At 45.2% G+C, this 22,477-nt stretch overlaps 1 protein-coding gene across 1 annotated transcript in view; it reads left to right on the top strand.

Annotated features, from left to right (window-relative positions):
- The window catches only part of col12a1b (collagen, type XII, alpha 1b), a gene marked incomplete at its 5' end in the record, with an annotated part of 199,768 nt that overhangs the window by 43,739 nt on the left and 133,552 nt on the right, over positions 1-22,477 (top strand). Inside the window, 6 exons of the mRNA XM_083643682.1 lie at positions 6,014-6,286; positions 9,587-9,853; positions 11,215-11,407; positions 14,088-14,212; positions 20,796-20,945; positions 21,227-21,346. Coding sequence (XP_083499808.1) covers positions 6,014-6,286; positions 9,587-9,853; positions 11,215-11,407; positions 14,088-14,212; positions 20,796-20,945; positions 21,227-21,346 — 1,128 coding nt within the window. The remainder of the gene's footprint in view (positions 1-6,013; positions 6,287-9,586; positions 9,854-11,214; positions 11,408-14,087; positions 14,213-20,795; positions 20,946-21,226; positions 21,347-22,477) is intronic.

Here is a 22,477-nt window from a genome sequence, read left to right as displayed (position 1 = left end):
ATTGAAAACAGTGAGCTCACTCTTCTCCTTTTTTTTGTTCTTTGATCAAGCTCCTTCGGATTCTCTCTCCCCAAATCCCTGATAGGTTGTCGCGCTCATTGCTCCACCGCCTCTGTCCATCATGGGGAGAGTTGTAGACTACCACAGACTAGCACATGCTTTCTCCCATACATGTGCAGTCGCCAGCCGCTTCACACATCCGGCTTCCCACCCGCAGACACAGCCAATTGTGCCGACCAAGCTGGAAATCTCACTCCTGTGTCTTATTGTGAAAACCCTCATTGTACAGTAAGGGGTCAGGCGAAGCTTCTCACGCACAAAAGGTTTTGCGCTTATGACCCAACGGCGCCAAAGTGGAAAACCGCTCTCGACGTTTTCTGTGATCTATCAAAGGCAGCTTACGTCATCGCTCCCCACAACTATAAACACTGCGGAGAGGGTTTTGAATGTGTTCAAGTGATCCTAGTGGATTCTAGGGTCAAGTCAGAGGATATTTATATCAAATGTGTCCCGCTGTCTTTGTTCCTCGCCCCGTCTCGCTCTGTCGTCTGCCGTAAAAACCCGCCGTCCGTTGCTGATATAAGGAACCCGCAAGGCTTTCAGCTTTTCCACCACCGAGTCCTTCACTTTTAACGTTCACTGGATAAAACCCAAAAGCTTGACGTTACCCAGGACGTCCCGACGGTTCGGTCCGACGAGAGCGGGACCCTGCGAAACCTTCAGAACTCTGCAGAGAGAGAGAACTTTTCAAGAATTACAACAAGAAGAACAAACTCATTTCCAGATTGATGAGCGTGCCTCTTTGAAATTATACGGTGGTTTTTAAATGGCTTCTGAGGCCAATAAACTCTCCCAAACCCTGAAGCCCAATGTGAACTGCAAGCAAAATGACAAAACGTCATGAATGTTGGAGTTCCAGACCATTCTTGTTTCCTTTTTTTGGGGGGATTTTACTTGCTGTTGCACTGAAGCTTTATGGAGTCGTTTTATTGGTCGAGCAAAGTTTCATGACCTAAGCGAAAACCATTCAGAACTCGTGAATGATGACAGTTTAAAATTGCAATCGGGAAAGTGTTTTCCTGAATTCCGGAGGCGTTTGTGAAGATACAACATTTTGAACCCAGTTACATGTTATTTGTTCTTGGCTGAACCCTGAACGTGAACTTATTGAGGTGGCTTTGAGCTCCGAATAGGACTTTGGTCATTGCAGTTGTTGTCACTTATGTCAGCTTCACAGATCGGCTCCAGCTGGTCCATGTCTTCTCATTCGGTGATTCACTTTCTGCAAAAAGCCGCAAATTCTCTCGCAGACTCTTGAAATTGATGATGTCTATTTCAGGTTAGGATTATAGGCAGAAGGTCTGGGCTGAGGTTAAGTGTGGAGTTAAGCTTCATCATCAGCTCTTTAGGTGACAGACAGGTCCTGCTTTAAGCTTCATCATCAGCTCTTTAGGTGACAGACAGGTCCTGCTTTAAGCTTCATCATCAGCTCTTTAGGTGACAGACAGGTCCTGCTTTAAGCTTCATCATCAGCTCTTTAGGTGACAGACAGGTCCTGCTTTAAGCTTCATCATCAGCTCTTTAGGTGACAGACAGGTCCTGCTTTAAGCTTCATCATCAGCTCTTTAGGTGACAGACAGGTCCTGCTTTAAGCTTCATCATCAGCTCTTTAGGTGACAGACAGGTCCTGCTTTAAGCTTCATCATCAGCTCTTTAGGTGACAGACAGGTCCTGCTTTAAGCTTCATCATCAGCTCTTTAGGTGACAGACAGGTCCTGCTTTGAAGCTTCATCATCAGCTCTTTAGGTGACAGACAGGTCCTGCTTTAAGCTTCATCATCAGCTCTTTAGGTGACAGACAGGTCCTGCTTTGAACCAAGCTGAGGGAAAGACGGAAAATCAAAGAAGGGAAAAAAATTGACAAAACAATGAAATCGAAGTACATTTTACTTGACCAATATACATTGAAGTAACTGTAGATTGTACTGTAGATATTCTGTGTATAATAGTGTATTTAAACCAGCAATATATACATAGATAGATAAATAGATAGGTAGGTAGATGGATAGATGGATAGATAGATAGACAGATAGATAGACAGATAGATAGATAGATAGATAGACAGATAGATAGATAGATAGATAGATAGATAGATAGATAGATAGATAGATAGATAGATAGATAGATGAGAGAGATGGAGACAGTGATGGAAATACCATCAAAGTGTGTTCAATTTCCTGTGGTTTGGTTTGGTTTGGGCTTGTGATGGACTGTGGAAAAACAGGTCTGAGTGGTGTTCAGGCAGCATCTGCCCAGCACCAGATATTCCATATTCCATCTGAGCGCTGTCTGTGGCCGCCCCCCCCCCCCCCCCCCCCCCCAAAAGCCTCCAGACTGCCGAGGCTTCCAGAGGGAGGGGGGGGGGGGGGGGGAAATAAAAAAAAAATGTCAGTGGTAGACAGCTCTGCAAGTCTGCGGCGAAGACCCGCACCGGCCCAGCTGCACATGTGCAGTCAAAGAAAACACATAAATAAATATAAAAAGCAAATTAGAATTCTGTCCAGGAATTGGAAGGAAATAATGTGAAGTTTGATGGATTATTTCTGGCGTCTCCGTTGGAAATATACTCGTCCTGAAATCAGACGCAGCCGACTTGTTGATCTGTGAAATTGAACGCATGGTTCGACTCGATCCGACTCGCTCTGCAAGTTGCAACTCGGAGATTTTGTTTTGTTTGTTGTTAGGATTGTACCGAAAAATGTCTTTAGTTCAAAAGCGGCAGCAGATTAGAAAATAATCAAGTTTTTTGATTGACAAACTCATTCATGAGACGATAGTGTTTTTCTTTTAATTCGTTGCATTTTAAATAATAAATCGCTCATCTTTGTGTGTTGTCGCCACATGTTTTCCACATTTAAAAGAATAATCCTCCAAATGACATTTCCGGTATCAATTGGCATAACAAATAATGGTCCACACTCAAAAAAACAACATTCCAACATCTTTTTTTTTACTTGTTTTCAATGCAGGAAAGACATGCACAGATGTTGTGGCTCAGCAGTGTGCGCACAGAGACATTTTTTGAAATGAAGTCAAGTCATGTCAGCTTTATTTATGGTGCCCTTCATCACAAAAAAATCTAAAAAAAGAAAAAGAAAAGACACAGACATCACAATGCCCACTAGGAGGTGCTGGACCAAAAATACCTTAGATAGAAGGTTGAAAAGACACCCAAACCTCCCGTTTGAAGGATTTGATTTGCCCGACGTTTCGAGCACCAGCTCTTCCTCAAGTCTGCTTCTGATACAAGCAGATGGCCACTCTCATGGCTTCATGGCAAAACCATGTCTCAAACGACCAAATCTGTAACTAATCAATAATACCAATCGAACAAACCAACCAACCATTTCCCCCCTTCTGTCAACGATGTTTCACTGCACGGTTTCACACAGCAAAGTACTTTGTTTTCCTACTAGAGAAATGAGCAAGAGTGCATTTCTTTCTTTCTTTCTTTCTTTCTTTCTTTCTTTCTTTCTTTCTTTCTTTCTTTCTTTCTTTCTTTCTTTCTTTCTTTCTTTGGAAGGTCAATAGTACAGTATCAGCTGGCAGGACCTACACTATGCTGTATCTCATGGCTTTCTGCCTGGATTATTTAGTACAGCACACTGTACTGTATGTATAGATGTTTGGTGATAATTAGCACACTGTGGAAACTTGGCTACTCCATCTTTCCAACACCCTCCCAACCTCTCTCCTCTGTATACGCTGTCACCTCCTCTAAGCTAAGGATTATAATTACACGTCAATTCTCTTCCACCATTCACAAATATTTAATTAGCTGAGCCAGCTGTCAGCCGTGTCTGTATAGGAAAGTGTCCGCATGGCCATGGTGGGCTGCGGTGGAGGGAATTCCATTTGGCTTGGCTCGGTTAAACACATCTATAGGTTTTTGGCGGCTGCAGCCAGACGGAAAGTGGAGTTGAGTCACGCAGCAGCGGGACAGAAAACCCTCCGTCAAAACGCTGTCAACGTCCTCCCTGCTGCGTGTGTGCGTGTGTGTGTGTGCGTGTGTGTGTGTGTGTGTGGGTGGGTGTGTGTGTTTGTGTTCTTGTGTTTCTGTCCTTGTAAGAACCGCTCTGAGTGAGTGGGGACATTTTTGCAAAGTGAGGTAATTTTGCCCGATCCTTACTTCTCAGTTTTAGCGCTAGTTTAGGGTTATGATTTCCAAGTCATTCTCGAGTCTTGAGGCACAAGTCTCAAGTCAAGTCCAAAAGCCTAGTTCAAGTCAAGTCCATGTCTACATGTGGATTACCAAGTCAAGTCAAGCCCATGTCATTAAAGCCAAGTCTCAAGTTAATTTAATATCTTTAAGAAAACTAAATATCTGGGAGTTTTCAATCCAATATTGTTTTAATAGGATAACAACTTCTAAGAGCATCACAACTTTGATTTCTATAATCTGTGTCAACTTCAATAAATTCAATCATTCCATACAAATTCTGAAAACAGAATTTAAATTCAGTCATCTGCTGGAACAAATCTCACCACTTTCAATCTTATTCATTTATACAAACAAACACATGCAGGCCTTTCTTATGATGAAAGTTTTTTCAGATTTTTCTCCCCAACTGTCCTGTTCGTTGCTCCACCACCTCTGGCCAACTTGGGAGAGTTGTAGACTAGCACATGCTTCCTCCGCTACATGTGCCAGCCGCTTCTTTTCACCTGGCAGCGAGGAGGAGTTTCACCGGCAGGATGGGGCGCGTGGGAGGGTCACGCTACTCCCCCCAGTTCCCCTTCCGCCCAGACCGACCACAGTAGGCGCTAACACAGGGGCCAGGACTCATACCCCCACCCGCTTCCCACCCGCAGACACGGCCAATTGTGTCTGTAGGAGCGTCGGACCAAGCCGGGAATTACCGCTGCCGGGAATTGAACCCGGGTCTCCACAGTGGTAGGCGAGTGCTTTGACCTCGACACTACCCAGGCTCGCTGCCAGGCTTCAAACTCAATATAAGGATTTTCCGCAACGTCAATGGAGAAATGAATGGGGAATTCACTTCCTGGAACCGGAGCTGTGAAAAAGTGGGCAGTGACTGTTATGGAGCTATGGAGGAAGCCATGGCTGAGTGGGATTCAACAGCACAACAGTGTTTTGTCTCTGTTCGTGTGGGACCTACTGGACTCACAGCTGACTGCTCATGGTGGCTCAGGGACCTACTGGACTCACAGCTGACTGCTCATGGTGGCTCAGCGGACATCGTGCGTTCAAGTCCGCTTCCTGACATGTTTTATGTCTTGTCTCTCTCCACTGTCTCCTGACTGACTGACCTCCACTCTGCTCTCTCTGAAGCAGCACACCATCCCTTTAAAGATGGGCCTGGATAGCTCTGCACATGTGTGTGTTCCTCCATAGTCCTCCCTGGTCTGGTCTGTATGGCTATGGTGAGCTGGTCTGGTCTGTATGGCTGTGATGAGCTGGTCTGGTCAGGCACATGGTTCCTCTGCTTTAAAAGGGGGATACTGTAGGTATTGTAAAAACAACACATTGGACAGATACTCCTTAGCTACTCATACTCTATGACTTTGAACCAGGGGCATTTCTAGGGAGTGGTCAGAGCTAGCACCCCCCCCCCCCCTCACCCCCACCAAAATGTGGGCGAGGGAAAACCTGTCTACATCCTTCCTGAATGCCACACTCAGTGCCACCCTCGCTTGAGTCTGTGCACACCACTGCTTTGAACAGGATAAAAGTTGCTGTTTTTTGGGAAATATATGTTTTCTGCTCAAGAATCAATAGTACTTGTTTACAAAGAATAAAATGTCTAAAATACACATATAATATGTAATACAGAGATATATAGTGTAACATGTTTGGTTTACATACATTTCATTACATTTGTTTGTTGCTCAGATCTCACCACTATGTCTCCTGGAGATGTTCATATACAACAACCCACCATGTCCCTCCCTTGAACCTTCATATAAACCCAAACCTTTTCTTGTGCTTTCAGTGCTGGGTTCTCCAACAGACCTGGTCACCAGCGACGTGACGGACACCAGCTTCCAGGCCTCCTGGACGGCGGCGCCGGGGAACGTCCACACGTACAGAGTCCAGTGGAAGTCTCTGTTCTTGGCCGAGAGCGGGCAGAAGACGGTGCCTGGAGAGGTGACCACCACCACGCTGGACGGGCTGAGTCCAGAGACGCTGTACCAGGTCTCTGTCATCGCTGCCTACAGCAGCGGAGAGGGAGATCCTCCACTCATTGGACAGGAAACCACTGATGGTGAGGCTGTTTCCCTAGCAGATTGGAGTTAATTCATTTTACAAAATATTCATTGCAGACAAAAATAATTTGATTGGTTAATTTAAACAGGTATGGAATATTCACCAATGTATCCCCCCACCCCCCCATTTTCTGTAATACTGAAACGCGGTAGCCACGGGGTCCACCCGCTATGCCGACCACCCGCTATGCCGACCACCCGCAATGCCGACCTTAGGTTTAGGCGTGGGGGTGGGAGAGGTTAGGTTTTGGGTTAGGGTCTGGGGGAGGTTAGGTTTAGGCATAGCATGGGGGAGGTTAGGTTTGGCGTGGGGGCTGGGAGAGGTTAGGTTTTGGGTTAGGGTCTGGGGGAGGTTAGGTTTAGGCATGGGGGGAGGTTAGGTTTGGCGTGGAGGCTGGGAGAGGTTAGCTCCACCGACACGCTGCACGCAGCCTCGCTCAGCTGGTTCTGCTTGTGGGCTATCGGCATTGCGACCTGTCGGCACATAGACGCGGCACCGTAGCCACGGCCAAAAAAAGACATTGTGTTTTCATTATACTGGTGTCCTGATGATCACTTATATGAACATTAGCATACAGTATGACATCATCTGGCAACTTGTAGTGAGTTTCTGAGCAGCCAATAGCTACTTTACTTGGGAACAAGTTGGCAACACTATTTCAGACTGAGTGCACGTTAGCTAAGTAGCACCTTCATCCTCTTAGTTCAAATTGGCTCAAATCACACGAGGGGCGCAGGTTCGTGTTACCTCCCGGCTTGGTCGGGCATCCATACAGGCACGGTTGGCTGGTGTCTGCGGGTCTTGAGCGTATTTGTCCTGGTCGCTGCACTAGCGCCTCCTCTGGTCCGTCGGGGCGCCTGTTCGGAGGGAAGGGAACTGGTGGGAACAGCGTGATCCTCCCACGTGCTACGTCCTACCGGTGAAGCTCCCGTTGTCAGGTGAAAAGAAGCGGCTGGCTACTGCTCATGTCTCGGAAGAAGCATGGTGCTAGTCTACGGCTCTGCCCAGATCAGCAGAGGGTGGAGCAGCGACCGGGGCAGCAGGGGGAAATTGGCCAAGTACAATTGGGGAGAAAGTGGGGGAAATCATTAAAAAAAAAAAAAGCTAAAAGTGGTGTCAGTCAGGATTATGTCATCAGTGATGTCACTCAAGCAATTGTGATGTCATTAGTGATGTCACTCGAGCAATTGTGATGACATCAGTGATGTAATAAATCCTTCCTGGTATGAGTCGATGGCGCACAGATGCACGATGGCGCCTAGGTGGGTGGGCGGTGTCTGTCTGTCAGTCCAGAGTCTCCACCCTCGGAATCAGGTCTAAGGAAAATAATGCATTTTTTTTTATCCTATCCTAACTACAGTAGCTTACCTATGGCTAGTTTGAACTTGGAAGATCAGCTAGGCTGAGATAATAACAAGAGTTTTTTTTGTTGGCAGAAATATACCTTGATAACAAGGCAATATGAAGGTATGCTATATGAATGTGAGCCAAAGCAGTTTCAATACTTTAAGCTTGTGTGACCAGAAGATTGTCAGTCCTTTCATCATTGCCATTCTCCATGAGAAGGTTTAGGGTTTCTAGTGTTTGGAAGAAGTCCAGATTGTCTTTAAGCCGTGATCGAGCGTGCAAAAGTAAAGTGGTGACAGTTTTGATGAGTTACGCACTCGGAAGATTCGGGTTGAAGGGAATATTTGTTCGGCTGTGTGGTCTGCGTACCGAGGTACTGCATCAGCACGGAGACACGCTCTAAAAACGTCGACACTTCCCTCATTCCGTGCGCACACATGGGAAACCACGGCGCCAAAGACGTCCTCAAACAGTCCGACACCGCACAGATTCACAGGACATGTAGATAAGGGGAGAAGCCAGTTTATTGCGTGTTATAAACAGAAAACAACCTGGAGACTTTGGGAGACCTCTGCCTGTCTCATGTCCCACGCTTACCTCGTTAAGTCTAGCCAGCGGAACCAATGCGTCCCCCAGTAACGGGTTCACAGGTTCACTCAGGTCAAAATACATATTGAAGAGTTGGATGGCGTGCTTTTTTCCACCAATAAAAATGCTCCCGAGCAAAGTCAAATAGTCTGAAAATTTTTCCCGGGATCATTAACTGTTTCAGTATATTGTTCCTGTAATTTGTGTGTGTGTGTGTGTGTGTGTGTGTGTGTGTGTATAACAGAACAGTGGAATAAGTCAGGCTCATATTATTATAGAGCCTGTGGTTGTTTCAGAGGGGAACGGGAAAATGTGGTTAGCATTGCCTCCCTGTTGATCACTTTAGGGTAGATGTCTCATTCATTTTCAATTACCGTTTTGGCATTTAGCCGATGTTCTTACCCAGAGGATCTCATCGTATGCTTCGGTCGTGAATCCAGAATTTCAAGTAGCCAACTGATGAATGAACGCATGGACAATTTTTTGGCTGGAACTAGAGCAGGATAGAGGATATTTGTAAGATGTAGGGGTACAATTCAGGTCACTGTTACGTAGCTTATTAAGCGGTTAGCTCCTACCAAAAGCATGGTGCCATGCGATTTTTCCGACTGCTCATTATTAAGGAACTCCAATCTTCCGAAAACTCCATGCCTGGCTCCATCCACCACCATGGCTTCTGACAGCCTTGCTCTAACCCTAACCTCAGTGACCCCATGCCTAAACCCAACCACCTCTGGGATAACGTGCTGGGCTTTCGGTCCAATATGGTGGTGGACCGCGTTCTGGGAAGGTGCTGCACTTCCTTTGCTGAGAACATCTTAGCGATGCTATTGGTTGGGCTGTTGCGCTGTGAGCGATGTCATTGGCTGGGCTCCCACATGGCAGCTCTACAATGCCGCTGCCTGAAAATGTCCCGGCCACAGCCAAACAAATCTACACAGTGCCAAAATCAGGCAGGGGGGGCAGCGTCTGTCCATAAACACACTGCCACAGTATTGTGTGTGTGAGAATTGATGTTTTTGAGGGGAACCTTTTCTATAGGGATAAAAAATTTTTTTAATGAAAGTTGCATAGTATATACCTTTAATAAATGCTACACTTCCCTCTTTGTACATTCATATATCAGCCTTATTTTACTGTGTCTACTTGTTGTACTCTCGACTTTGCTTGCCTTTCTGCAGTGTTTATAACTGGGTTAACCGGGCGAAAAATAACTCCCAAATATCCCACATTTTCTGGTCTCGACTTGTTAGAAGTAGCTAATTGCGCAAAGTCAGTGTACGCTCAGAATTATCAAAGAAAATCTGTGATATTAATGTAAAAAAAAAAAAGTGAGTCTTTAATATCTTTTCTCTCTTCTCAGTGTCCGCCGCTGGTAAAATGCTGACCGTGTCGGACGAGACCGAGCGAAGCATGAAAGTCACGTGGACGCCCGCGCCGGGGAAAGTGCTCAACTACCGGCTGAAGTACATTCCCAGCGCCGGGGGGAAAGAAGTGGTCCTGAAGGTCGCCGGGACGGCCACCTCCACCGTCATGAAGCGCCTGCAGCCCAGAACCACTTACCACATCACCGTCCACCCCATCTACAAGCGCGCGGAAGGAAAAGCAAGGCAAGGAGTAGGAACGACACGTACGTTGGTCCATAATTCAACCCTATGACAAGACAGCACACTGCAAAATAAAGAAATAAAAAAATGCCCATCTTCAACAAGACGTTTAAACCTGTATACATATTTTTTGGGGGGGGGATAGACTACTAACTAAACCCCAAACTCAACTCTAGTAGCTGCAGCTACTACAGTGAAACATTTATTGTGTTCTCCATCATTACAAAGTGTTTTCTAGAAGTTTCTATGCACTAAAATAATAGAAATGTCCAGCTTTGTTTAGTTGCAGGTGACAGACTACTTTGCGAGCAATGGAAAATTGTGTTACTACTTAGCTGCTATAACCACAGGAAGGCTTCGGCCTACACTTTCTGCTTCAGCTCCCTATAGCACTGGTTCTCAAAGTGGGGTCCTTGAAGGTTTTCTATAGGGGTCCCCGTCAAAAAGGGGAATCATTTATTTGAACTATAATTATATCCATAAGTAACACAATGACAGAATGTATGACTATTTTGTCATACACTTTCTGTAATAAAACATCTGAAAGCAAAAATTGTATCAGATTGGGGCAAAATCTTATCAAATAGGGGGGTCCGTGGTCTAATTTGTATCAGTTTAGGGGTTCTTGACATTAAAAGGTTTGAGTGCCCTATAGAGTTGGTGACATCACCTATAGAGTTGGTGACATCACCTATAGAGTTGGTGACATCACCTGGCACCTGAGATGGCCATTTCAATAGGACACATTTTACCACAGGCTTGACACAGATTTGAGTTTGGGGATTCGTTAGGCTAGTTAGTTAATTTCACTTGTTTCCTATTCATCTTGTTTCAAAAAGTTCCCCCAAGTGACATTATTACAAAATTGCATTGGAAACAAATGAAACAACAGTCTTTTTCAATTGTAAAAAGAAAAAACGAGAAAAAAGACTCAATTCAAGGTCAAATGGCTTGTTAAGATGAACATTTCTTCCACTTTAAGCTGCTGCTATACACTGCAGGGAAGCTGTGTCTTTTCACCTGGACACTAAAAACACAGTTAAACATGCTCAGTCACACGCTAGTCTTACTAAAAACACAGTTAAACACATGCTCAGTCACACGCTAGTCTTACTAAAAACACAAACACATGCTAAAAACACAGTTAAACACATGCTCAATCACACGCCATGCAGTCTTACTAACACGCGGCATGACACTGGGCTTTTTTAAGGAATGACACCGGGTTCAAGGAATTGTATTATGGACTAATGAGAAACTGGCTTGAATGTGGTCTGCCTGATCCCAATGAAATAAGCAAGGCTTTGCCAAGCGCTGGAGTTGTGTCGAGTTTGACTCTGCGTGAGTCCGTAATGAAGTTCTGCTGCGGTTCCTGTGTTTTCAGTGTCGCCCTACAAGGCTCCCAGGAACCTGCAGACCTCAGAGCCCACCAAGACCAGTTTCAGGGTGTCGTGGGATCCGGCGCCCGGAGACGTTAGAGGCTACAAAGTCACTTTCCACCCCAGCGGGAACGATATCGCTGTGGAGGAGCTGCTGGTCGGCCCTTACGATAATACGGTCGTTCTCGAGGAGCTCAGGTAAGATTTCATTTTTTATTTCATTTTATTTTTTAGAGAGAGAGAGAGAGTCAATTTCATTTTTTATTTCATCTGATTTTTTAGAGAGAGAGAGACTCAAGGGGGACAGGAACGCTGCACTCTGGATTTCCCCCTGGTTTTCCCCCTGGTTTTCTCCCCCATAGACCCTTCTCACGGGGGCCATTTTGTGCCGAAAAGGCAGGTTAAACACAGGTGCAAGCAAAACACTAATGAGGGTTTCCAACTTCTATGATTGGAATTTGGAAACCCTCATTAGTGTTCTGCTTGCACCTGTGTTTAACCTGCCTTTTCGGCACAAAATGGCCCCCGTGAGAAGGGGCTATTGTACTTGGCCAATTACCCCCTGCCCAGAGCAATTTAGAGAGAGAGAGTGGCGTCAGCAGAGGACCAAAATGCGTGACTCATTAGCGCGTGATTTCTAACCCCACATAGGATAAGCAATAACCACGCCCTGTGGCGCCAGGATTGGCCAGGAGCAACACTGGAGGGCACGCAGCCCAGCGATTTCATGAACCAACTGAATAGCTCTTGAGAACGGACAGCGATTTCGAGAGCGGACATTGAAATGAATTATGGTCACCTACCTTCCTTAGCATAGTAATAATAATAATAATAAGCATAATAATTGTAATCTACACAATGTACACAATCTACAAAAACATGCAATAATATAAACGGTGTTGTGTTCACGTTCATAGCTCATATAATATAATGTATCGTTAATTTCAAGCTCAATTCTTACCCAGAGAAAAGGTACAGCACTGAAAATGTAACAAGCAATAGTTTTTTAAACATCTTTATTTTAAAAGATGAAAACCCCCAGGTGCTTTAGTCCCAAGCTTCAATGCTCCTGGCCAATCCCGGCGCCACAGGGCGTGGTTATTGCTTATCCTATGTGGGGTTAGAAATCACGCCTCATTAGCCAATGAACAGCCAGGAAGGGGGCTCGCGCTACTTTTGAATGCTAAAATGAAGCTGATAATGTACAATTTGATTAAAAAAAAAAAAAAAAACTTTCAAAGTATAACACAAACTGTCTATTTTGCCGCAACTCGACAGTGCTGCTTAATCCAGAACCTTACTTCCTGGAACTCTTGAGAGTAAAAAACTGGTTCATTGGAGTGAATGGAGATGTCGCAACTCTTCTATATATACGGCTCTGCCCCTGCCAAGCTGTCCTGGTCATTGTTCCACCCCCTCTGCCAATCTGGGGAGAGATACAGACGAGCACATGCTTCCTCCGATACATGTGCAGTCACCAGCCACGAGGAGTTTTCCCCAGCAGGACTTAACGTGTGGTTCCCCTCCAGCTGAATCAAGAACCCATTTCCGAAATGCTACACATCCATTACCTGAAGAGCATTTCTCATGTCCAAAAGATGCAGGACCTAGTTTCCAAAAGGATTCATTGATTTGACAATCATAGACCTGAAGTTGCCCTAATACACCTTTTGCATGTTAGTGGCCCAAATGGTAGCGAGAGGTAAATGTTTGAAGCATTACCCAGAAATCCTCTAAGGTGATGTCAGTAAACCGATATAATGTTGGTGATTGCAGCTTTCTCTGAACACAGCTCTCACTCACTGCTGGGCTGTTGAGGACAAAGTCTTCAATTCTTGTGGGTGGAGAAATGACCGACGCCAGAATTAAATATGTGCAAAAAAAAACACAAATCTACATTGTGTGAATCTGTATCCACCTTATTTTTGGCGGCCATTTTTGCCTTATCTCCCTGATGGGTGCTTCTTCCGGTGTGATCCTCCGAGCCTTGTTGCCGACAGCTTGACACCCGTCTGGGCGAACGGAGCAAATCACTAATCAGGTCCAGCTTGGCAAAAATCTCGTCTATAAATATCCCTTTAAGAGCGCAGTGCCCAGCCTACTGTGGCTAATGTTAGCGGCTAGTTAGTTATGTTACATGGCAGTAAAACGCCACTGAATGACCAAATTGATATCACTTTTAACCATTTCGAGTAACACTGTTTCCATACGGATCACCAGCGTTAGTTTGTTGTTTATAACGTGGCTATATTCATAATGTTTTCTATCTCGGATGCGTTATTTCGAATCCCACATAGCCTGGCGCAACATATGTGGGTTTCAGGACGAAACAGTCTCGAGCCACTAACGTCATCTTTAGAGCACAATATTCCTGGAATGCAAGTTTAACTAAACAGTTACATGTCCTCTGCATTCTACATCAAATTAAGATATTACGGGTTGTTTTAATTTGTAAGTTACATACTTATTGGCCAAGTTATGTTCAATTCAGCCAGGGTACAAGGGACTGAGTGTAGGCGGCCATCTTTTCAAATCAAGTAGAATACCATTTAGGAAATGGCAAGCTGCAACAATAAGTCACGTTAAACCGGACCTTGTTCCCACAATTATTTTTTACAGTGAGGCATTCAAAAATAAGGTGGATAGCGTCTGTTTCAGCCCGTCTTTGTGATCTAGACCGAGAAGACAGGTGTATTTTTACATCAAAGTCGTGCCTGGTGCTTTTAGCTTTAAGTTGTCTGGTATCAATCATTTTGGAGGGGGGAAAAAACAGATGTTACAAATTTTTTCTCGAATGGCGTAAATCTCGTTGGACCGAAAGTAAGTCTGTGAATATGGATTGATTTAGACTTTTGTACGTTCTTCTTCTCTCCCTCAGGGCAGAAACCAAGTACTCGGTGGCGGTGTTTGGGGTGTTTGATGGAGGGCAGAGTTTGCCCCTGGCAGGAGAGGAGAAGACAACCCTCTCTGACGCCCCCGAGCCCCCGACCCTCGACCCTACGGGTAAAAGCTGATAACAGCACACTGCACTGCAGGCCAGACACACAGACACTAGTCTCACCTCCCAGACAATTGGAGATCTCCGTCTATCAATCATCTGGGAACTTCTTGTCAAAAATAGTGTAGTTTGAACGGCAGCGAGAACGAGCGCTAACAAACCTACTACGCCCCTTTTTCAAGTCATCGGAAATGACGCTCTCCCCCGTTATATCCTCCGTAGTGAAACAAAGTGGATGCAGCGAATCGCTTTGTAACACGGAGAGAGCTTTTTTTAAACGGTGAAAATGGATGTCCCGATCAACGTTACATTATTTACGGTAATTCTGTTTTCTCCTTTTACAACCGCACAACTTCTGCATGTCACCGCCCCTTCTGCATGAAGGGCCGCCCCTAAAGACTCTGGATTGGTTCTGCGATGCAGTTTTTTTTCTTTAGATTCTCAAATCGTTTCCACCCAGTTTGAACAGAAAGAGCTCTGAGAGAGAGCTCTGAGAAAGTTCTCAGTCTCTAGTTGAGCGACGGAGATAGAGACTGAGAACTGGATCTAAGCTGATCCAGACAGACCAGCTCACAACAGCAGAGTGGACTGACTGAAATGTAACCGCCCAGATTAGAGCCAGAACATTGAATTATTTGTTGTCGACTGGAATTAACATCACTGTCACATTGAAACTGCGACGCACACGTGATTATGATTAGTACAAATTACTTTGAGCTGCTTGGCACGGCTTTCCTCACCTCCCTCAATATCACGTTCGTGAGTGTGCGATCCGGAGGAAAAAACGGCATGCCATTTAGCAGACATGTGCCAAGGTGTCGACGCACACTTTTATCAAATTGGCCCAATCGGAAATGTCTCTCGACCGCCTCACGTGCGTTCCTATTCGCCAGCGTGCGCTGCTGCCTGCCACCACCACAACCCCCTAATTGTGTCACCGCAAACATATATTCCCATTAGCTCCTCGGGGTGGTTATGATTGTACTCCGTATCTGCTGCCCAAATGTTTGTTTTTAGTCGTGCAAAACGGAGATATTCCACGCTTTTATGTTGTCTGAAACGGAAAAAGTACTCTGCTAGCAATTACTGTTTTCTTTTTTTTTTACGATCCAGAGAGAGCGCTGCCGCCGGGACGTATGTGGCTTAGGAAAATGTTATGCTTCTCATAAGACCCCAAGGAGCTGCTGACCCTGGGCAGAAATTCCTGCTGTAATGGGGAGCAGACACACAGTGACCGACTGCCCATCCAACAGGCCGGGCTGTTCCACACAGGTTCCACTTTACAGTGCAGAACCTTAGTCTACTACCGAGTCGTAAAATCATCGTTTCCTCAGAATGAGTGAAGAATATTATGTGCCAGTGATTTGAGATCATTCCACATGTTTCGGATGCAAAATCATTTTTAAAATCAATTTAGTAGAATCAAGTGTAATTTTTGCTTGATCGCATTGCAGTGATCTGCGTTATTGTGACGTGTTTAGTAACACTCATATCAAGAATATTCCTGAAACAAGTGGAGTTATCACTCCTCACTGGCAGCATGTTTCTCTTGGTTTACGAAAAATACGATTGATGGCTGAATGAGACTAAATTGCTCGTTTTTGAGGATTTTATTCATTTTACAGTTACATTTGGCTCGGTGCTTCAAGGCGTAGCCTACCTTTGCTCTCTTCTTAATACACTGCCCCGACCCCCCCCCCCCCCCATTTTTTTTTACAAGTCATTAAATCCTTTTTTTCCCTTCTTAGAAATGTTCTGTGAGAAAAGAAAAAAAAGACCGTGAGGTGAGAAAAGCCTGTTTGCTTCCAATGCAGTTGGACTTGTTTCAAGAGTTTTCTCATGTCGAATGACATTATCTGGAATAAGGCCACATGTTTTAATAAACTGTCACTTGAGTCAAGAAATGTCTTGAACAAGCTTTAGAGACAAAGGAAAGTTTAACACAGCGCTGCCTTTTTTCCCCACTTGTTTTATGGGGGGGAAAAAAGATATTAATAGCCTACTGGATACAGGGTTAAATGGATAACTCAAAGTAAAAAAAAAAGTCTCATTCATATGCACGGTTAGAGCACTCTAAACTGAAACTATGACCTGCTATATTATAAAAGCTTTAATACTTCCCACTCAAACAGCACTAATTGACATAAATTACATTTTATGTTTTAAAGGTGAAAGGTCACCACCTTTCGATTGGGTTTAGACATCATATCAGCAAAAGTGATGCCACTAAATCATCTAAATCAGGGGTTCCCAAACTGTGGTCCGCGGACCACAGTTTGGGAACTAATGATCTAAATCATATGTGACAGTCTGGTGAAAGGGGTAGTAACAAGTAAACAAGTAGGCAACCGTGAAATTGTGCAACTATTTTCTTTTTTTTGGGGGGGGGGGCTCATATTACGCAAGTTTATGTTTTTTTTCCAATATTTTATTTTCAATTTGTATAGAACAATAAACAAACAAGACAAACAAACAGGCTCAGACACAGGGAAAGAAGAGAGAAAAAAGACATACATCTTTGACATTTAGCATTGTAACGTGGTGCTACTAGCCGTGTGAGGTGCTTATGTGCTTGTGCAAGATATTGTGCATGAGATCCCACGCAAGGGCTCCCTGGGAAACCAGCCGGGCAGGCCGTCCATCACCCCTAGCCTCAGTCACTAGTCACTCATAACCTCGTCAAAGTCGGCCAAAAACGAGTCCCAGATAGTTGAGAACCTTCTAAGCGAGTTGGCTCTCAGGAACCTCAGTCTCTCCATCTGTATAACAGAGATCATGGCCATCAGCCACACCTGAAAAGAAGGTGAAGAGGAGGACTTCCATTCCTTCAAAATTAGTCTTTTGGCGACAGTTCTCCCCAGTGTCAGAGATTGCTGCACAGCTGTAGGGAAGTTCAACGGTTTTAGGATCACTAATTATAATTTGCAAACTAAACTTGTTCAGGGCAAACCAACTTGTTCACCAACTTTCAGGGTGATTTTCTCTTAATGTTGCTTTTAGGAGTACGGACGTTCAAATAAGTATATCTTCCTCAACTCTTTGTCAGATTTCGTTGTGTGACACATCATTTGAAAGTTTACAATCTGCACTTTCAGAATCCTCTAATAAGAATGCAATTGCAGAAGTGGCTGTGCGTGAGCAAATTGTGTTCGTCCACAGCTATGCCGTTTTACGTGCAATCGTGCTGAATCTTTCAGCAAGTGTAAAGAGCACCCCTGCAGGTGACCTAACGTAGCCGGGTTTTTTAATTAGGTAATTAGGGACGATTAATGGCCGAATGCGCAGATTAATGGCCGAACTTGGAATGCACTGCACAATGGCTGCGCAGCCTCCACCGCGCGAATCAGCCCAGGCGGAGCGTAAGCAGTCGGGCTCCAGACCAGGGGCCGGTTGCACCAACTGGTCTTACACTGGTCTTAAGCTAAGTTGGTCGTAACTTTACGACCTACAGCTACGCCGGTTGCACCAAGACGACTTAAGCCTTATTTTCACTAAGACCAGGCGTAACTCCTACGCCTCGTCAGGAGGAGGCGTAGAGCCTGCCTGTAACAGAGATCTCCGCGGAGACCTTTTTGACCGTCATCGTCGTAACACCGCCAGTTCGCCGTCTTTGAAAGCACGACGTTAGATTATAACTAACTAGTTAACCTAACCCGCCTTCCAAAATGTTGCCGTTAGTTTTTTAGAAGTTAATACATAGAATTGGGAACGTTACATTCAATTTCATTCAGACTGACTCTGTCTGCTCAATAGCCGCCATTTTTCCCCCGGAGCGAGGGAGGATGGGAGGAGGGAGGGTGTTTTACAGTAGTGGCTGAGAGAGCGTAGTGGCAGTGCTCCAAGCAGGTCGCGAGGCACATTTTTTGCAACATCATCCAATCAGGGGGCATTCCCTGGCAATTCACATGGACGCGCATTGCTACGACCAGCATAGTTAAGACCAGACATAAGCCGTGTTGGTGCAACAGGCGTAAGTCCATGGTCTTAACTAAGACCGACGTAGGAGTTACGACCAGGCATAGTTAAGACCAGTTGGTGCAACCGGCCCCAGAACCATTGAGATAGTTGAGGACTCTGAGCCGACCGAGCTCCAGGGAGAGACAAATAGTTATTTTTTTAATGCGTGTTTCACAAATCCGATCGCGGCAGTTCTTTGTATGTACATTAAACACATATACGGTATGCTCATGTTTTTGTATCTGTTGGTGGGCTAATTTCGACTATTTTTACGACATGTCTGCTGGGTCTTGGGAACGCGGCAATGTCTGTCCTTGCTCCCCGGCCAGCCTGCCAGCACACAGTCCATATGGATACACTGCACGGGTATTCTGCTAGTCTGTAAAAAAAACATGACCTTGGCCTACTTCTTACCCAAAACACCAGTCCCTATCACATATCCTGTAACACCAGTCCCTATCACATATACTGTAACACCAGTCCCTATCACATATACTGTAACACCAGTCCCTATCACATATACTGTAACACCAGTCCCTATCACATATACTGTAACACCAGTCCCTATCACATACAGTATACTGTAACACCAGTCCCTATCACATACAGTATACTGTAACACCAGTCCCTATCACATACTGTAACACCAGTCCCTATCACATATACTGTAACACCAGTCCCTATCACATATACTGTAACACCAGTCCCTATCACATACAGTATACTGTAACACCAGTCCCTATCACATATACTGTAACACCAGTCCCTATCACATAATACTGTACATTCAGAAACATAAAACATATCAGGGGTTTCACTCCAAAATGCTATAACCCACAAAAACGTACCTGAAAGTCATCGGTCAGTATGTCAAAACGCACAGATGATTCTGTCTTTGAAAAACCAGAGGGACTCGTTGATGACTCATAACTTAATGACGACACATGGGGCCCTTGACTTTTCTGTTAGCAATCATTTTGTGAGAGCACACATCAATCTTTTCAAATGGAGGATATCTCGTTTTGGAGTGAAACTTAATTTTTTTCTCGGGGTGGACGGCAGTCAGCCGCTGGCCGCGCTGCAACAACAACAAGAGTTTGCTACGACTCTGCGCTCTGCAGAGACACTCGATCCAGCGCTGTCGTCTGCAGTGTATTAGATGTCTCTTAAAGCTGCCTCTGTTTATGACATCTGTTTTTATGAATCAACGTCAGAGTGGGACAGACGAGCATGTTGTTTACCGGTTGGGGGTATAACTCAAACAGACTGTGGCGGCGACCAAGTTCCCCTTCGCTCGTCACGCATCTGTTGCTGTAGCCTCATGCTGCAAAAGAAGCGGGTGAATCAACTGTCTCCTAACCTGTTTTCAATTGCAGATGCATAGGGGGGCGGGGCTTGTCTCGAGCGCCTTCCCCCCCCGTTCCCCGACGAGCGGCCATTTTCACTCCTACAGGTGTCCGGAGTAGCGAGTTGTGAGCAGGAATGTGCAATAACTTGGGGGAGAAAGGAGGCCTCGTATATCACCTTGTCAGAGAGGGCGCACCGCCGCTGTTTCACAGAGAACAGCCAGGAAAGACCTTCGCCTCTGGATCTACAAAGAAGACCTGGAAGAGAGACGGAAAACATAACAGAAAATACCCCCGAAGAGACAGCAGTTAATCCTGCTGCCCAGCAAAAATGACAGCTGTTACAGAATTTGTTGCCAGAGCAAAAAAAAAAAAAACCTGTGTAAAGTATTAGTGTTATATAATGCTGTAGAAAACACTCTTATGTATAAATATGTATTGTCTTGCACTTTGTGATTGTGATGTCTTTTACTCTTGGCTCCAAGGTTTTTCTCTCGTCTTATATCCCACAACCCTCTACTCTACCTTTTCCACTCCACTTCTCCTGCCTTTCCACACACACACGCACACACACACACACACGCACACCCACTCATCTTTAAAGGGACAGTTCACTCCAAAATCAAAAATACATGTGTCTCCTCTTACCTGTAGTGCTATTTATCCATCTGGATGGGTTTGGTGTGAGTTGCAGAGTCTTGGAGATATTGGCCGTAGAGATGTCTGCCTTCTCTCCAATATGGCGGCACTCGGCTTGTCGTGGTCAAAGTGGCAAAACATGAAAAACACGGTTACTCAAGAGAATCCACCGACCTTGTTGTGAGCAGTTTCATGTAGGAACTATTTCCTTTCGACTGAACTACGCCTGCTAGCTGTTGGCTGCTAGCTACCAGCTAGTGAAATACGCCTGCTAGAATTCGGTCAAAGGCAAATAAGTCCTACATGAAACTGCTCACAACCGGGTCTGTGGATTATCTTGAATGACCGGGTCATGTTTTCTGGAAGGAGACATTGCTGTTGTTGAGTTCTTCAAATGTACTTTTTGGCGCTCTGAGCACCACAAGCCCAGTGCCATCCAGTTCCATCGTAATCGAAAGAAGGCAGACATCTCTACGACATCGATATCGCCAAAACAACTCTCAACAAAACGATCTACAGTAGATGGATAAACAGCACTACAGGTAAAAGAAAAAATATATGTTTTTGATTTTGCTGTCCCTTTAACAGTACAGTTGTGCCGTCTGTGTGCCTGGCCCCGCCCTCACGCCCCTCCCCCTCTCCTCAGACACCCAGTGTAAAACGGCCGCCAAGGCCGACCTTGTGCTGCTGGTGGATGGATCCTGGAGCATCGGACGCCTCAACTTCAAAACCATCCGCTCTTTCATCGGCCGCATGGTGGGCGTGTTCGACATCGGCCCCGAGAGAGTCATGATCGGTAATACTACTACTACGAATACAACTACGACTTTTACTACTGCTGCCTCTGTAACTGATAATGCTAACACGAATACTACTGACTACAACTGAAACTACTGCTACTTCTACCATCATTCCTTTTGCATTGCTCCCACTACTTATGCTGCTGTTGCTACTGTACAACTACATCTGACACTAAATACACTACAACATTATCACTACTTCCACTACTATTATGCAATACTCGTATACTACTAATACTACTAAAATAACTCCTCATATCACTATTACTATTAACAGGTCTGGCTCAGTACAGTGGAGACCCAAAGACGGAGTGGCACCTGAACGCCCATCGCACCCGGGACAGCCTGCTGGAGGCTGTGGCCAACCTGCCCTACAAAGGAGGAAACACCATGACAGGTGATCTAACAGTCTGTTATGTCATCCTGGATCAGCCGGGGCATTGCATGTAGTTTGGTTAGAGATTGTATTGTTGTATTGCCTATCATTATTGTTTTAAACAAGTTAACATAGCTAGCTGGGAAGCCCTAAATAGGTAGCTTTAATTAAAACAGAAAACAACTAAATAAAATCGCATCAGAGCTCAATGGTGCATGCAACAGTTTCATTTATAAAACAACATCACATCAGTATAGCGAAACAAGGAAGTGCGCATATCTGATGCCAATGACAGTGACAAGTTTTAGTTATTTTTTATTTTTCAATTTTTCAGAACATGAAAAACAAAACAAATTAAAAAAAAACTCTGACACAGAAAAGAGAAGAAAGAAAAAACATACACTTATCATCAACATTCCAGCATTACAACATGGTGCTACCATCCGGATAAGGTGCTTATGTGCTTGTAAGAGATGTTGTGCATAGAATCCCACGCAGAATCCATGAGAAATCAGCTGGGCGAGTTACCCGTTGCCCCTAACTTCATCCAAGTAGGCCAGAAACTAGGTCCCAAATAGTTGAACATTTCTTAAGGGAGTTGGTCCTCAGGGCCCTGAGTCTCTCCATACGTCTAACCAAAACCATGTCCACCAGCCACAGCTGAAAAGAAGGTGGAGAGGGGGAGGTCCACTCTTGCAGAACGAGTTTCTTGGCGACAGTCGTCCCCTGCGTCAGAGACAGCTGCACAGCCGTAGGAAGGAGCAGAGAAGATTCAGAATAGCCGGAGATGGCGAGTTCCACCTCTGGCTGAAGGGTTATTTTATAGGCCTTAGAGTATCAATCAAATATTTTGGCCCAGAATCCAGATAGTGAAGGGCAAGCAAAACCAAAAAGCATGGGACAGTGTGCCCTCTGACACCTGACACCTATCACATAGTGGTGAGACCGAAGGGTAGAACCTGTGCAACCTATGTTTGGAATAATGTAGATGGTGCCAACCGAGCAGAGCCGGACCACAGACAGACCCCCGCCCCACACAACCCCAGACAAATCAACACCAAATTCTCCGCACCACGCCTCTCCAATCCCCCCAGCATGGTGGATGGCACGGTGGCTCAGTGGTTAGCGCTGTTGCCTCACAGCAAGAAGGTC

The sequence above is a fragment of the Poromitra crassiceps genome, assembly GCF_964638095.1.
Source record: "Poromitra crassiceps genome assembly, chromosome: 9".
NCBI lineage: Eukaryota > Metazoa > Chordata > Actinopteri > Beryciformes > Melamphaidae > Poromitra > Poromitra crassiceps.
Note: the sequence above shows the minus strand (reverse complement) of the source record. Positions and strands in the feature narration are given on the sequence as shown.